The 15,070-nt window shown below is 28.3% G+C and overlaps 2 protein-coding genes across 2 annotated transcripts; both read right to left on the reverse strand.

The window, feature by feature from the left end:
• Positions 1–90: 90 nt before the first annotated feature.
• LOC145755509 (beta-1,4-galactosyltransferase 4-like) lies at positions 91–6,727 on the reverse strand. Its single transcript, XM_082571753.1, has 3 exons — positions 5,879–6,727; positions 3,558–3,670; positions 91–1,695 (listed from the first exon to the last, which is right to left on the reverse strand). Exons 1-3 carry the CDS (start codon positions 6,668–6,670, stop codon positions 1,365–1,367), a joined length of 1,236 nt encoding a protein of 411 aa, XP_082427879.1. The 5' UTR covers positions 6,671–6,727; the 3' UTR covers positions 91–1,364.
• Positions 6,728–11,616: 4,889 nt separating this feature from the next.
• Positions 11,617–15,043, reverse strand: LOC145755512 (uridine phosphorylase 2-like). Its single transcript, XM_082571755.1, has 8 exons — positions 13,817–15,043; positions 13,498–13,603; positions 13,211–13,332; positions 13,060–13,132; positions 12,904–12,974; positions 12,660–12,795; positions 12,439–12,588; positions 11,617–12,211 (listed from the first exon to the last, which is right to left on the reverse strand). The coding sequence occupies exons 1-8, from the start codon at positions 13,943–13,945 to the stop codon at positions 12,081–12,083; spliced, it is 918 nt and encodes a 305-aa protein (XP_082427881.1). The 5' UTR covers positions 13,946–15,043; the 3' UTR covers positions 11,617–12,080.
• Positions 15,044–15,070: the final 27 nt, after the last annotated feature.

Here is a 15,070-nt window from a genome sequence, read left to right on the forward strand (position 1 = left end):
GTGGTCGTATGGTCTAAAACTAAAAGCTAGAATATTTATTTAATTATAAAAATTCTAAAAAATATTAATCTACTACTATTGAAATAGTTTAATCTTCGTTTATTGTTTGTAACAACGAAAGTTAATGACGTCACAGTGAATAATTTATGTCGTCATAATGAAGAAATTTCTCGGGTTAGAAGGTAAATAAATTGGGTCATGGCGTTAATAGTTTTTTTGATTAAACGTTAATTAATTAATTAAAACAAAACAACATATTTGTGAAAACGTAGATATAGAAAATAAAGATTATTTATCGAACAAAGAACAATTATAACAACAACAATGGAACAATGACAAACGTGATTTAAATAATTTAATTTTGCCCATATCGAGGATAAACTCAGTTTTTGAACCTATTTTTTTGTATCAGACATAAAACAATTTGCATTGATAAAATAAACAAAATATTTTGAACAATCCGTCAAATTGTGATCGGGATTTTCTGCAGGTTTAAATCTTATTTTAAATAAACCTAAAATAATAAAAAATTTTTTTTTTTTGTGGAAACTTTAACTCGTGTAAAGTCATAGCTAGAATCTGTGACGTAATAATACACCAAGTCACGTGATAATGCTGAGAAAATTTCGCTTGGGTAAATAACACTTTTATGTAAAGATTACGAAACAAATGTAAAATGATGACGTCATGAGGTAATGACGTCACAAAATGGTCACGTTCACTGAACCATGCGGTCACGTGCGATGGGCATCACTGATTCTCTGTGATTACGGCGAGTTCGGTAACGATTGTTACGTCATAACCCGATAATTATATAAACTGTGTAAAAAAATAGCAATAAATAATAAGAGTGACGTCATAGAGAGGTTATTATCGACAATGACGTCACAACAACAAAATAGAATCTGCAAATGATCGGTAAAAGTTTGCGGGCACGGAACGAACAAAAGCCCGCGAAAAATTGACAAAATTCACGAACAAAATTTGAACCAAATTTTCAAAGTCATTTAACAAAACCACGTGGTTTGTTAATCATGTACTTAAAGGGGTTAATAATCTAGTTGATTAATTAACTTTAAAACGATAATTAGTATGAGTTTGAGTGAACAGTTTGTAAGTTTTTTGAAGATTTTTTTGAATTAGGTTTTTAGATTAAAAATAAAATGGCCAAATGCTTTCAATTTGCAAAATAAAGCGATTTTACCCATTTTTAGAAACACTATTATTTTAAAAATTTTGAGATAGAATTATCGTTGTTTTTAAAATTAATTTAATTAAAAAAATGGACCAAAAAACTATCAATTTGTGTAAATTTTGTCTGTGGAGCAAATATTGTAAAACTCAAACTTAAACTTCATCAAAGCTTAATGCAATCTTCTGGGACATAATATAACATGAATAAGCCTCGATTTAAAACAAGTGCAACATGTTAAAGTTAACATAAGGACCAACAAGGACAAGGATATCACGATATCAATGCCCGTCCCAAACGCTGCTCGGTTCGTATTAAGTGGGGGCTTCCCCACATCAGCTGTTATATTGGTGTACAGCGGGTTGTAATCCTTTGAAACGAGGTTGTACTTGAGGTTGGTTAACCCGTCTCTTCTCTGTCGGTCGGCGGCGCCAACGAGCAGCGTGTAACGGTAAGGGTTCATTCGGTTGCTCTTGTCCGAAGGATGGTAGATCATTCGGTATCTGTGAAATTATAAAGTCATTATAATGCTTTAAATGTGACGTCATTGTCCTATATTTTAAGTTTTCTATATTGGTAAAATTACGCCATTCACCTACAACTATGACGTCATTTTATAAAATTATGGTCCAAATCTTTTAAATAAATTGCGTAGCAAAATAGTTTTTAAATACTAGAAAATCTATATTTGTGACGTTATCGCACCCACGAAAAACTTAACCTAATATTATGACGTTATAATGCGACAAAATGGTCATTACTACATTGATTTAACTCATTCATAGTCACTCGACTATGACGCAACAAACCGGAGGTCAACTAAAGATTTAACGAACTGTGACGTAACAACCGGTTTTGTAATTTAATTAAAAAAACATTTTTTAAACAAAAATTTAATGTAATTTAATATTGAATATAGCAACTAGGATTTTAAGAAAAAATCAATATTTAGTTTAAAATTGTTTTGTTGCATAATACGTTTTAAAAATATTAAAACTCTCATTTTGTAACTCCAGCTAAAGTGGAAGTGTTATGTTTAAATTATTGATACCCACAACCCTTTGACTTATAAACTAGTATTTGTCCATATGTTTGTAATGTAACTTGGCGATTTTAAAGTGAAAGGGTTAAGTATGCTTTTAATTTCTAAAACTTTTATTAAAGTGATTACACTAAACGTTTTCGTTTCATTCTATATTTTGTTAAATTTTTGTACCCTTAAACCAAGTTTATTTAATTTTAATTAATGCCCTTAATTGTAATTACTTATTTAAATATTGTGTAATTAAAAAGGTTAGGTAATAATTGTCATAGCAACTAATTAGTAATCAAACATTAACGTTGTTGCAATTTTATTTATTTAACCTCGGGTTAGTTTGTTTTAAATTGATTAACCCCAAGTCAAATGATAATGTTTATACTTAATCAAAATGTTAACAAATTGTAAACAAACACTGATTACTAATGATTAAATAAGAATTTACAATTTTTAAAATCTATATAGGAGATTGTTATAATTAACATAACCTAAATTTCGATTTTAATTTTCTTTTATAATTGCTTTTAATAGAAAATAATTAAAAAATTAAATTAAATTTTGCTACACTTTTACACAAACCTTCCTATTCCGTTTTCATAATTAAATTTTAATAAATAATTTTTATTAATTTTCTATTGGATACTGTTAATAATTGAACTTTTGTATGTAAATTATTTTGTATTTTTAGTGATATTTTAAACCCTGAATTTTCCTATAATAAAATTACCCTAACAACAGCTGCTAATACTACTTTAGTTACTTAACCATTACTTTAAAGATAACATTTTTAATAAATTTAAATTAAATTTTTAAATGTAAGTAAACTTAGCTTGTTTTTTTAATGTTTATCAGTTAAATCTTATTCTAACCACCGTGTAGTTAAGTTTAAAATTAATTAAAATGTGGGCCTAAAAGTCAATAACCAAGTTTAAAACCAAATTAATAAAGTTGTATTAAATGATAACTATGTATGTTCAACTATAGGCCTATTAAATAATTAAAAACTTGTAGTGTTTGGCAAAATAAAATACATTTGTGGCAACTATGTGATAATATAGTAACTTAAATAAAGTAACTGGCCAAATGTGTGTTAAATACAGACTTTAAAGTGGGCACATAGTTAGTACATTTATATATAATGGACCTTAGTGTACTATAAATAGATATGTCCAATTTATAGGCCTAAAGAATAAATAAAACTGCTTTTGTGGTGTGCAGGTAAATTATTGGGGGCAAATATTAGTTGAGAGTTGCAACCATATTATGACAATTAAAATGCTGGTGATAGGACAAGCCAACACCTAGTTAAAGATAAATTAATCTTACTTTGCAACATCATAATGACTCCTCTCCAATCCCAAACAGCTGTGTAAGATCCTCACATACATGTCGTCATCTTCTGCTCCCCATCCCCAGTACTCGTTCGAGTATCCGTTCACCTGGAACATTAAATAATGGGGATAAACTATATTTAAAAATAAAATTTTTCTTTTTTAAAAAACCAATGAAAGCTAAAAATTTCCAACTATTTTATTTAAGATTAATATAAAATGGTGACAGTCAAAATTTAAAATAAAAAATGACAAAACCAATTTTATGGTTTGAAACATGCCATAGTTATTAAATTTTACACAAAGTTATATACATGGCTACACACATGGTTAAATAGATGGTTATATACATGGTTAAATAGATGGTTAAATAGATGGTTATATACATGGTTATATACACTGTTAAATAGATGGTTAAATATATGGTTATATGTATGGTTATATATATGGTTAAATAGATGGTTATATACATGGTTATATACATAGTTAAATAAATGGTTAACTAGATGGTTATATACATGGTTAAATACATGGTTATATAGTAATTCATGACATAGTCACTGTAAAAAGAATGTTGAAGCCAAAAGTAGGACAACTTGTGCTCTAACATGTAATTAGATTGAAAGATTAAATTTAACAATTCTGTAATCCTATAATGGTAGTACTATGGCCGGTGATTAATAAAAGCCAGCAAGATTAATAACATTTTCATCCTGCTCTAACAAGTTAATGATCTATAGTTTGCTGGGAAATTTTACAACATCCATTTAACTTAAAAAAAAAGTTTTACAATTAAAAAAAATTTTTGTGTTGTGTTTTTTTTTATTAATTAATTGAAAAAATGAATTCAAGGATTTTAGAATTTATATATGACCTTTGCTTATATAATTAGATTCATGAAAATTTAATTATTTAATAGTGGTAAACTAGGGGCATTAGGTGATTAAATTCCAACCATTTATAATATAATTATGTCCATTTTGTGTGAATAATTTTTAGTCTTAGTAAAACAAAAATTTAAATAAAAAAAACAATTTTTAGAATTTTAAGATTTTAAAACTGTTAAATAATTTTTCTTGAAATTTTAAATTAAACTTTTTCTTTTTTTAGAAACTTCTATGTAGTCTTAAAGTTTTCAGTTTTGTCATAGCTACGGTGTTTACAAGAAAGCCCATTGTTCGACAACAATTAAACCAACAATGAAGCCCGGCGTGGCTCGGTTTACATTTAAGGGCGTTTCTATAGTGACCAAACAATCCCCATTGTTCGAGATAATCACTTGTGCTGTATTGTAGTAAACACCCTCGTCATCAATGGTTGCCCTGACGACGCATCCCTAAATAAGTGGGTGCACTGAAGCGTGTAATCACATGGCGGTTTGCAAGTCAACCGCGACTAACTACGGGAAGAAGGAATTTTAATTTTTTTCGTAAACATTTTTTTCTTTTTTTTTTAGATTTTTTTGTTTTTTTAATTACTAAAAATAGTTTTTCGAAAAAGAAAGTAGCAGTAGGTGCCCCGGTAAGACTATATCCTTGTGATTTTAAGAATTAAAAACAGGAAATTTGTCGAATTGTTTCGTTTTAAATATTTGTTTAGCACCAGAAGGGTTTAATATTTTATTTGTTAACAAGTATCATTAAATCTATACAATTAGGTTTCTATTTGTTCAATAAGTAACCACTACATTGTGAATATTTGAGTTCCTTTTTTACAATATAATCTAGAAAAAATTTTAAGTTAAAATTATTTTAATAGGACCCAATTTAAATTTTAGTTTAATAAACATGATCCTTAAAACAAACAAAGTTATGAATCATAAATCAAAACTATGATGTCATAAGTTGCTTCCTTTATATAAGGAAGTTAACCAAGTCAAGCGGTAAGCCGGTTTTCTGTAAGTTTTGTTGTAAATTCCTTAAATAACTGAATGCCAAATGCAGTGATGCATGTAGTAGTACAATCTTGCGGACAGACCGATTTAAAATGACTAATTATCGGGTACTTTTTGGGTGCGGTTAGTTTTGTAACTTTCTTGCAAAACTTGGGTCAAAAAAATCAATTTTTTTATCCAAATTTTTAAATATCCGAAATTTTTAAATTTAACTTATTTTGTTGAATAAATTACAATTTATTATCAGGTTTTATTTTAACCATATTTTATAAAACTCATAAGTTCTTACTTGTACAAAAAAACATTAAACTTAAGGTAAAAATGGTCAAATGACATTAAATTTTTTCGCTTCAAATTCACCTTTTACACAAATTTTTCGAATAAATAAATTAATAATTAAGTATTTATAATTGATTAATTACCTGCGCAAACTGCCTCTTGCTCATGGCAATAACCCCTCCAAACAAGGCATCATATGGAAGTTGGTAATCCCATTTATCTATCCCGACCGAAAGATGGCGAGGAACATCGGCGCAGCGGTACAAATTCCGATCGTCCTCCGCCATAAGATCCACATCATGGAAGATAAAACAATCGTAGTCACCTTCCTTGAGTGCCTCCATGTAGCCGATGTTGAGCAACTTTGCTTTGTTGAATGTACTCGTGCCTGCTTGTTGTACGATAAATACACCGTAGTCTGCTTGTTGACGCCGCATGATCGGATGAATTTCTTTTAGAAATTGTCGCAGATGTGCTTCCCTGTTACGATGTGGTACGATTATCGCGACTTTATTTCTAGCAACACAGTCAGGAGGTTTATACCTTCCTCCTATGTCTACCATTGTATTGTTTGCAATAATAGCATCCATTGTTACATCTTGCCCTTCAATGCCCAAATCAAGTTTACCTATCAATTTTGGGGGTGTTTCAGGGCAGAGGGGGATGGGGGAGGCCCCGTCAATTATCGGTAATGGGACCCCAGTGTCTCTATGCCCCCTAGCGCTGACATCTTGACAACTAGTCTCTAAACCCCGTATCCAGTCTAACTTGATGTTGAGATGAAGAGAAATGACGAGGATCACATCGTGGATGCGGAAATAAACGATCACGAGTTCAACGAAGAAGAGAACGATGCAGAGAGTTAACCATCTTGCCCGGAGTCCGTATTGTGCTCTTCTTTTCACGAGGCCCTTTGCTGAGTATCTTAGCGACATTGGCCCTATATTTACACACTCTCACACACTAGATGTCGCTGTAAATGTAAAATTAAATCGGTTAATTCTGTTAAAAATATTTAAACTAAAATTTTACTTTAAATTTTTAATAAAATGTTGTTACAAATATTTTGAATACAATAAACATTAAAATAAATACATTTTACCCCCTTCTTAGGAACTAACTGTTTATTTTAAATATTTATTTAAACCAGCGTCTACTAAGTTCATTAATATTTGAACAAATGAAAGTTCATAGCGTTTCAGAGTTGCCGGGTTACAATACCTTGATTAAATTTCAAACAATCACTGTAACTTTAAACCTAATTGAAGGGGTAACCATAGCAAAATTCCTGTTTGTAATTCGAACCTTGTTTCATATTTAGAACAATACTAGTTTATATTCAACTTTATTTATTGTAATTAATGACCTTTTTTTACCCCCTAATTATACTAATTTCCTAATTTATATGAATTTAAATTTTTTTTCTAGGTATATTATGGTCTGCTGGTTATATTTTGTTCAACAATACTTTGTTACAATATTATTATTTCAAGCTATAACAACAAGATATTACATTGAATTGAACAATAAAGAAACAGAGTTCTCAATATTATGATTAATTTACTTTTAATATACCACCCACTGTAATGACTCAAAGTGAAAACAAAATTGAGAATTCAAAGTATTAAAAATAAGATCGCCCACACAACTTAATTGAGTCATTATATTTAATTAATCAACGAGGCAATTAGACCTTTTTTTAAACAGTTTTTAAGCACACTAAGCCTAACTTACTAAAATCAATTTGAGGTAAAATGTTTTTTAATATTATCCGTGTAAACTAACAGTAGAACAATGAATACAATCTTTTATATTTCTCAAAATTAACAAAACTTTAAAACAAAACACTTGATAGAAAACTTAAGATAGAAGTGAAAGTGCTTCTGTAGGTAAAGTGACACTTTTAGCGGAGTGCTACAACTTCAAACATCCATTTTAATTAACTTTCTTCTTGATTGTTGTTTTATTTAATTTAAAATAAACCAAAATTGCGTTTCAAGACTTTAAAAAAAAATAACTATTAACTGTCTAGATTTAAAATTGTTTTTACTTTTTTTAACCAATTTTTCAAAAATGATTAAAATAATCTTCAAGTTAATTAAACAAAATATCATTTTTTAGTGTAAGTTATTTTAGCAGAGTAGTTAACATAAATAGTTTATTTAAGATGCTCGTAAAATGTTAAACATACGACTCATCAAATAAATGCTGACATGCAACATTCTAATACAAACTTTATTAGGTGAAGAATAAATAAAATAATTTGGGGTTAAACCAACTACACTAATGTATACTAATAAGGTTTATTCATACAGGACCAATAATTTTAATACAATCCTAAATCTGCCTAAAAACCATTTCCAAAATTTATTTTTACTTTAATATAATATAATTTAAATGGTTTTTTTTAATTTTACACGCATTGTAGCGGTAACCCTTATTATGCTAAGCACTAAAACATAACACATATTGTTACTAAAACTGGCTTAAAATAATATTATTCCAACTTTTGATAATTGTTCGTGACTAAGTAAATGTTGGTTTAATAAATTTGATATATTTTGTGATGCGAGTTTCTAATATAAAGATGACATAATTAACATAATACTTGTAAATCATTAACTGAATTGTATTTATTTTATTACATATAGAGGGTCAGAGAACTTGGTTGTTTTCAAAAAATTGCTATAAGCTGAACAAATTTCTGGGAATTCTGGTGAATATATTTAAAAATTTTATGGTTTATTGAGTTTTAGCTTTTTCCTGTTACAAGGGATCATGATTACCACAACACAAAACAAAAATATTATTTTTAAATTCAATGCTGACTGGTTTTGGGCAAAGCAATTTTCGAAAAAAAAGTTTTTGTAAATTTTAACCGTTAAAAAAAAATTCCAACTTACTTAACTTTTAAACTCAAATTTCATACTTTTAAAAAATTTCATATTGTGCAATATTAGATAACACATAGGTTAAAAAATGAGAAAACAACAATAAAAAATCAATTTGCAGAAAATAGTCTGATCACGAAATGTTTATAATCCATCATTTTTATACCATTTTTTGCCAACTATGACATCATAATTAAAATATAATCACTCATTTGAATGCTTTATAGATGAGGTAATTAGTGACCTTTGAGAATTAGATTAAAAGGGTAAAAATTAGTCATTTACCCACAGAATGTCAAGGTTATTTTCAACAATTTTAATACAACTTGCTTTTAAAATAAGGTTCACCGAAAATGATTTTAAAATTATTTAATATTTGAATTTTTAATAAAAAAATTGAAACCATTTAAATAATGAACCATTTCGTGTCTTTACAATTGTAATTTATGACATCTTAAAATAATGTTTTTAAAATAAAGTATTGGTAAAAACATTAGCAAGAAACAGCAACCAGCAGACCCCACCAAAATATTCACAAAATAAATATAAAATCTACTTGAATTATTCATGGTGTTTAAGTAAACAAAACATTTAGACCATTACTATAACATCACAGGACCTTAAATATGATGTCATAATTATTTTAGAATCAACCTGTTTGTTAGTATAATGTCAGTTAAAAGGTACTCATATGACCAACTTAAAATCAATAAATATTTGATGGTTGAATTATTTTTATTTATAAATAAAAATAATAGGGTTTAAAACTTTAACTTTTAGTATTTTTGTTACGAAAAAAAATTTAAAAAGTTTACAACAATGCCTTAGAAATTACTCAAAAATCGTTTTAAGTTTAAACTTTTATAAAGTTAGAGTTTAAAAGTATTACAAAGTTCATAAAAAAGTTCATCAATTGAACCAAAATGTTCCTAGAAATCTAAAGAAAAGTTCTCCTTAACTGACAAACAAGCACTCCTACTTACATTACACAAAATCTATATTCAACTAAGTCAATAAAAATGATTGCCTAACATCATTTTCATTTTTTCATTTGATTTTCTTATCTAATATTAAAATCAACAACTAGTAATTTGAAATAGAAAATCATTTAAATTTTAAGAATTTGTCTCTAAATGGAAAATCCCCTCTTTGAGTGACAATTTTTTTGGATTTTATTGATTTAAATTTTAGATTTAATTTTTGTAACAATTAATCTAATAACAAGTGTTTAAAATCTAATTTTCGGAATAGTAGTAAATTTTACCAAACTGTAAATGAATGATAGGCCTATACAATATAATAATCCTTAATTATTAAGTTAATTTAACACAAATATTTATAGTAGTAACTTACATTAAAACCTAAACTAATTTTTTAAGTTGTCAGATAGCAAAAATACAATGATTTAGAACTGCTACATTTGTAAATTAAATCATTAGTTTAACAATTTTTATATTCAAAATAAAATTATGGCAAGGTTTTTGAATCTATTAACTATTAACTCAACAAGAACATGTGGTTGTTACACAACAAGGAAGTAATTATAATCATTACAATAAACTATTGTCAGTTTTAATTCTTTAAATAAACAAGATTAAAACCCGTTATTAATTATATAATTAGTGGGAATTCTTAATAACATATTAATTAATTAATAAAGTAGGTTAAACAAATTTAGAACAAAATAAATTTAAATAAACATCCTTTAACGAAATTAAACTAAAACTTGCTAAAAAACAAATTGAAAAAAAGGGCAATTTTAAAATACTTTTTTTATAAATAGATTTTCATCAGATGCATAACCCAGAATATTAGTTAGAGTAATTATAAAACAAACTAAAGTAATACATTATTTATTGATCCAAAAATATTATGATTTATTTTACAAATCAAGTGCCCAACCAACTTTATTGAAAAGTTATTAAATAAATAAACCATTTTAAAATATAGTCAGATAGTATGCTTATCGTAAAACGACACTATAGTAAGCAAACAACATGTTGTTAGTTTACCCATAAAAGCAAACAATCCTTCTGCCTAAAAGTATATAAATTATTAACCACGCCATTCTCTATACCAGTGAGTTCCTGGCAGTAGTACTTTAAAAGAAAACCAGTTTATACCAGAACCATAAAAGTTTAGTGACCTTAAGTTACCCATTGTAAAAATGTTGGTAAAAACAACTTAAAACGAAAACATATTTATAAATATGCTGGAACTGCAGTTAACTGATTATAGTATATTTATAAATATTTAATTACCTCATATATATATGTATATAATCAATAACTGAAAATAATAGAATAAAAAAAGCAGTTATCTAGTTTATTTATTTTTATATTAAACGGTTTTACAGCCGTTTGTATTACAGCCTTTTATCAAAAAATGTCATAAACCTTAAAATTCCAAATCCCTATTGTTAGACTGTTATAATTTCCTGTTATTAAAATCAAATCCAGGAAACGAATTAAATTACAAAAAAATGAACCGACAAAAACAACTAAAATAAGTCAAAACCTTCGTAAATCAGAACTAAAAAAACTTGATTTTTGATTTCGTATTAAAATTTTACAATGTGACAAAAGTATATAAAAATTACCCAAAAAAATCAAAGCTTTAATGGTTTTAAACATACCGTTGTTTACTTATCCTAATAATGATTGAATTTCAATAAGGTTTGACAGTTTTACAAGTCTACTAACCACTTACTATAAAGCTAAACTGAGATTGGTTTAAAATCTGTAGTAATCTGAACATTTTAGTTTCTATGGACACGAAATATTAAATTTGAAACCGAGCACGCTTGGTTGGCTCTAAAAGGGCGATGCCGTGACGTCAGCTTTTCTCTCTCACCTCTCTCGTTTAGCGGCTTCTCTCCTATTTTGATTTATTATTAATTTTTATCCTCTTTTTTGTTTTACCATTTTATAATACAAAAAATCACCAAAAACAAAAAAAAATATTGTTTTACGAATGGAATATGTGCAGGAATAATATAAAAATTTGACTAAAAAGAGTTTCTAATTTAATATACTAAATTCACACCAAAAATACGCAATAATCTATGATTCAAAATTATAAAATTAGAAGTAAAATAATTTAGTTAAAAAATAGTCATTAGAAATAGTAAAAAATGATAAATGTTATGAAAGTTACATAACTATTATACATGGCTTTTAGTTTTTGTATGTGTAAGTAAAAAGTTGAATAAAAATAATTAATTTTTCAATAAAAACTTAGCATGATTAGATAATTGGCCAATTAAAAGAAGTAAAAACTAAGGCACTACACCATTTAAAAAAATTACTTTTAAAAAAATATTTTTGCAATTTAAGAGAAACAAACACACCTACTAAAGTTTACTAAAATTTAGGATAAAAATATGAATAAAAATTCTAAAATTTTGCTAATAAAATGACATAACTCAAACAGCAATGTAAGAAACCTCTAATTATTACATGTTTCTTTTTATATACTCAGCTACTAATGTAAGAGGGTAGTTATCATATTCCTTTAGTTTGGTATTATCGCTGGTTACGCTGTCCCCAAGTAATCGGTCGAGGTAAACGACACAAATAACTGCACCTAAAAGTTAGAAAAGTTAAAAAAAATGGGAATAAAAAGAAAACAAATGCCGCTGCTGTTTTGTTAAATCATTTGGCTACATGTTCAATTCCAGCTGCAGTCATGCCATATTTTTTCTTGGTTTAAAACGACGCCAACAACCTTTATAAGTCGGATGACAAAATCCACTTTAAGCAGTAAAATCGTCTTTTTTTACAGAACAAACCCTAATGTGACGTCATACTTACATTTTAGGTGAGCGCGCGAGCAAAGAGCGGCAAAACACGAACTCTCCATTTCCATATTTCGAACCCCGAACTCGTCGTGAGCTTTTCTTATGAAATTTATTTTATCCTCGTTCGAATACTCACATAATGCTCCATCTAATCGTCCCTGTTCTGTGTTTATGACGTCATAATATATGATAAATTAATTAAGAAATATAACACCCAATTTTAACTTTTTTTACCTTCGTAAAAGTCATTTGTTGAAACCGTATTCCCGTGGATTGCTTTAATGTTTAAATTTTCGGCAATATTTAACAAGGATTGTGACACATTTGTGTCAGTCTTACACTCGTACTTATGCTCGGTGCCACACGCCGCCTAAAAATATGACGTGGCATAAATTTTATTGTAAGTTAAAATATTAATTTATAGCAATCGCAAATTGCTCTTTATCATCATCTAACGGACACATAAAATAGAACTTACCTGCCGATGGAAAGGTTCCAACAAACTGTTGTAAGCTTGTTTCGTTACAACAACGGTGCCTGGGTCTAAACCTGTAATAAACAAGCAATTATGACGTCATAATATTTTAAATAGTTAAGAATTTAAATGACGTCACAAAAGTAATTGATGACGCACCTAATCCGCCCGAAGTTCCGATCCTAAAAAACGTGACGTCATCACAGCCGGCAAAATGAATTAATTTGAACAACTTAAACAAAACAAAAACATGTTAGATAAATTATGACGTCACTCAGTTTAATACAGTCAACTGTCTATGACGTCACACCTCGTGTAGAACGACGGAAAGCGATGCTGCTCCGATGCCGTGATTGGCTGAGAGAACAGGACCAACTTTGAACAACGAATACCTTCCCGCGCCTTTGCTTAAGTTTTTTAACACGTGACCACCTGAAAAAATGTTAAATTGTTGGTGATTACACTTCGACCATTTTTTAACTTAAATCTCACTGCTGGTTCGTTGTAATCTTCTAAGGCAAAACAGGGACAATAATTAATCAAACTGGTACGTCATAAAGCTCAAGCTTATGTAACAAAAGGATATTTAGTAGTTACCATCTTTCGTTTCTTCAAACTCGCTGTTTTCAGGGTTTCCCAAATATTCGTACAACATTTCCGCGAAAATTTTCATTCTTGTTTCTTTGCCTCCCAGACAGATATACTAAAGTACATAAAGTTATTCAGTTACACATTTACGTCACAGTAAAAAAAACGCATATATTTAAAGTCACCAGCACATAAAGTCCTTATTTCGATTCTTATTGGCCCCTTTAAAGTATTATAAAATCCCATTAAAGTAGGTTAAAGGTAAATGGTAAGGTACAAAAACTATTAACATTCTCAATGGCGCCAACGTGCGGTTGTTAATAAATACCTTAACATCGCCGAATCTTTGCTTTAAGTTTTGGTCGGCTTTGATTCCGAGGTGGTAAAGAAATTCTTCATTTTTCAAATGTTGGTTATTAAGTTTAAAACTTCGTTGAATGCCATTTTGCCCCAACATTATCTAAATCTTTATATTAAAGTTGCTAAAAGTAAATTAAATTGTTTATTAACTTTTTATTTCCAATAATTTTTTTGGTGTAAAAAAGTTGACTTCTCAGTCTAAACATAGAGTACCTACCATTCGTTACCCCGACCCAGTCTTGAGTTGCCTGTGTCAGTTTGGGATATTATAGATTTTAATTGCCCGATAATTAATCTGCCAATAAGTTAATTAAATTTCAATAAATATATATTTATATTACTAGCAAAAACTAACCAAACTAAGAATTAAAACATTTAAAAAACGGTTAATATAAAACTTGCAAACATTGCTAACATACACCTTTGTAATTCAACCTTGCATATTTAACAACAACTTTATGACGAAACAAACAAAATGCTCGTATCAGCATTTTCTCCTCACCTAATAATAAACTTTCTAAGTCACGTTAAAAAGTTAACCATTAGCTTGAAAATAAAATTTGTAAAGTTGCAAAAAAAGAATGTTAATAAAATATAAACGACCCTTAAACATATTTACATAATTCTAATAAATTTTAAACTTGTTTTTAATCGTAAAATCAACCATTAACCATGCTTAAAAACAGATTTACATTTTTAATACATATGTATTTTTATTCCCTTAGGCTTATTTATACAAGATGACCCCTAGAAATACTTTCAAGAACTTTTAAAATGTCTTAAACATTTAATGACCTTGAAAACTTATAACTAACGAACCCAGATAAAATACTATCTTTAAAATTTGCCAAAAAAGATTAAAGTTAATTTGCAATTAATACTTCACAATTAAACAGACGAATCACACTCTGACAACCTAGTTAGAACGCTGTCAAAACAATCACCATTCTTGTGATGATAATGACGTCACATAGAGTAACACACGGAAGCTGCTGTGACGTCACAAAACGTTTGTCTAGATTGACGCATAATAATTATTTTCCTGTAGTAAATAAATAGTAGAAAGAAATCAATCTTAGCTTTTTAACTATTCTTACTTCCCTATACTTAAAATTTAGATTAAAAGTAATTTAAGCGCCCTAAAATAACTAATTTTGCCACTTCACCTTTTACCTAGCCTTATCTCTACTACTTACCAAGTACTACCTCTTTTTCTTTGGTA

Source organism: Corella eumyota, chromosome 6, assembly GCF_963082875.1.
Source record: "Corella eumyota chromosome 6, kaCorEumy4.1, whole genome shotgun sequence".
In the NCBI taxonomy this organism is placed as follows: domain Eukaryota; kingdom Metazoa; phylum Chordata; class Ascidiacea; order Phlebobranchia; family Corellidae; genus Corella; species Corella eumyota.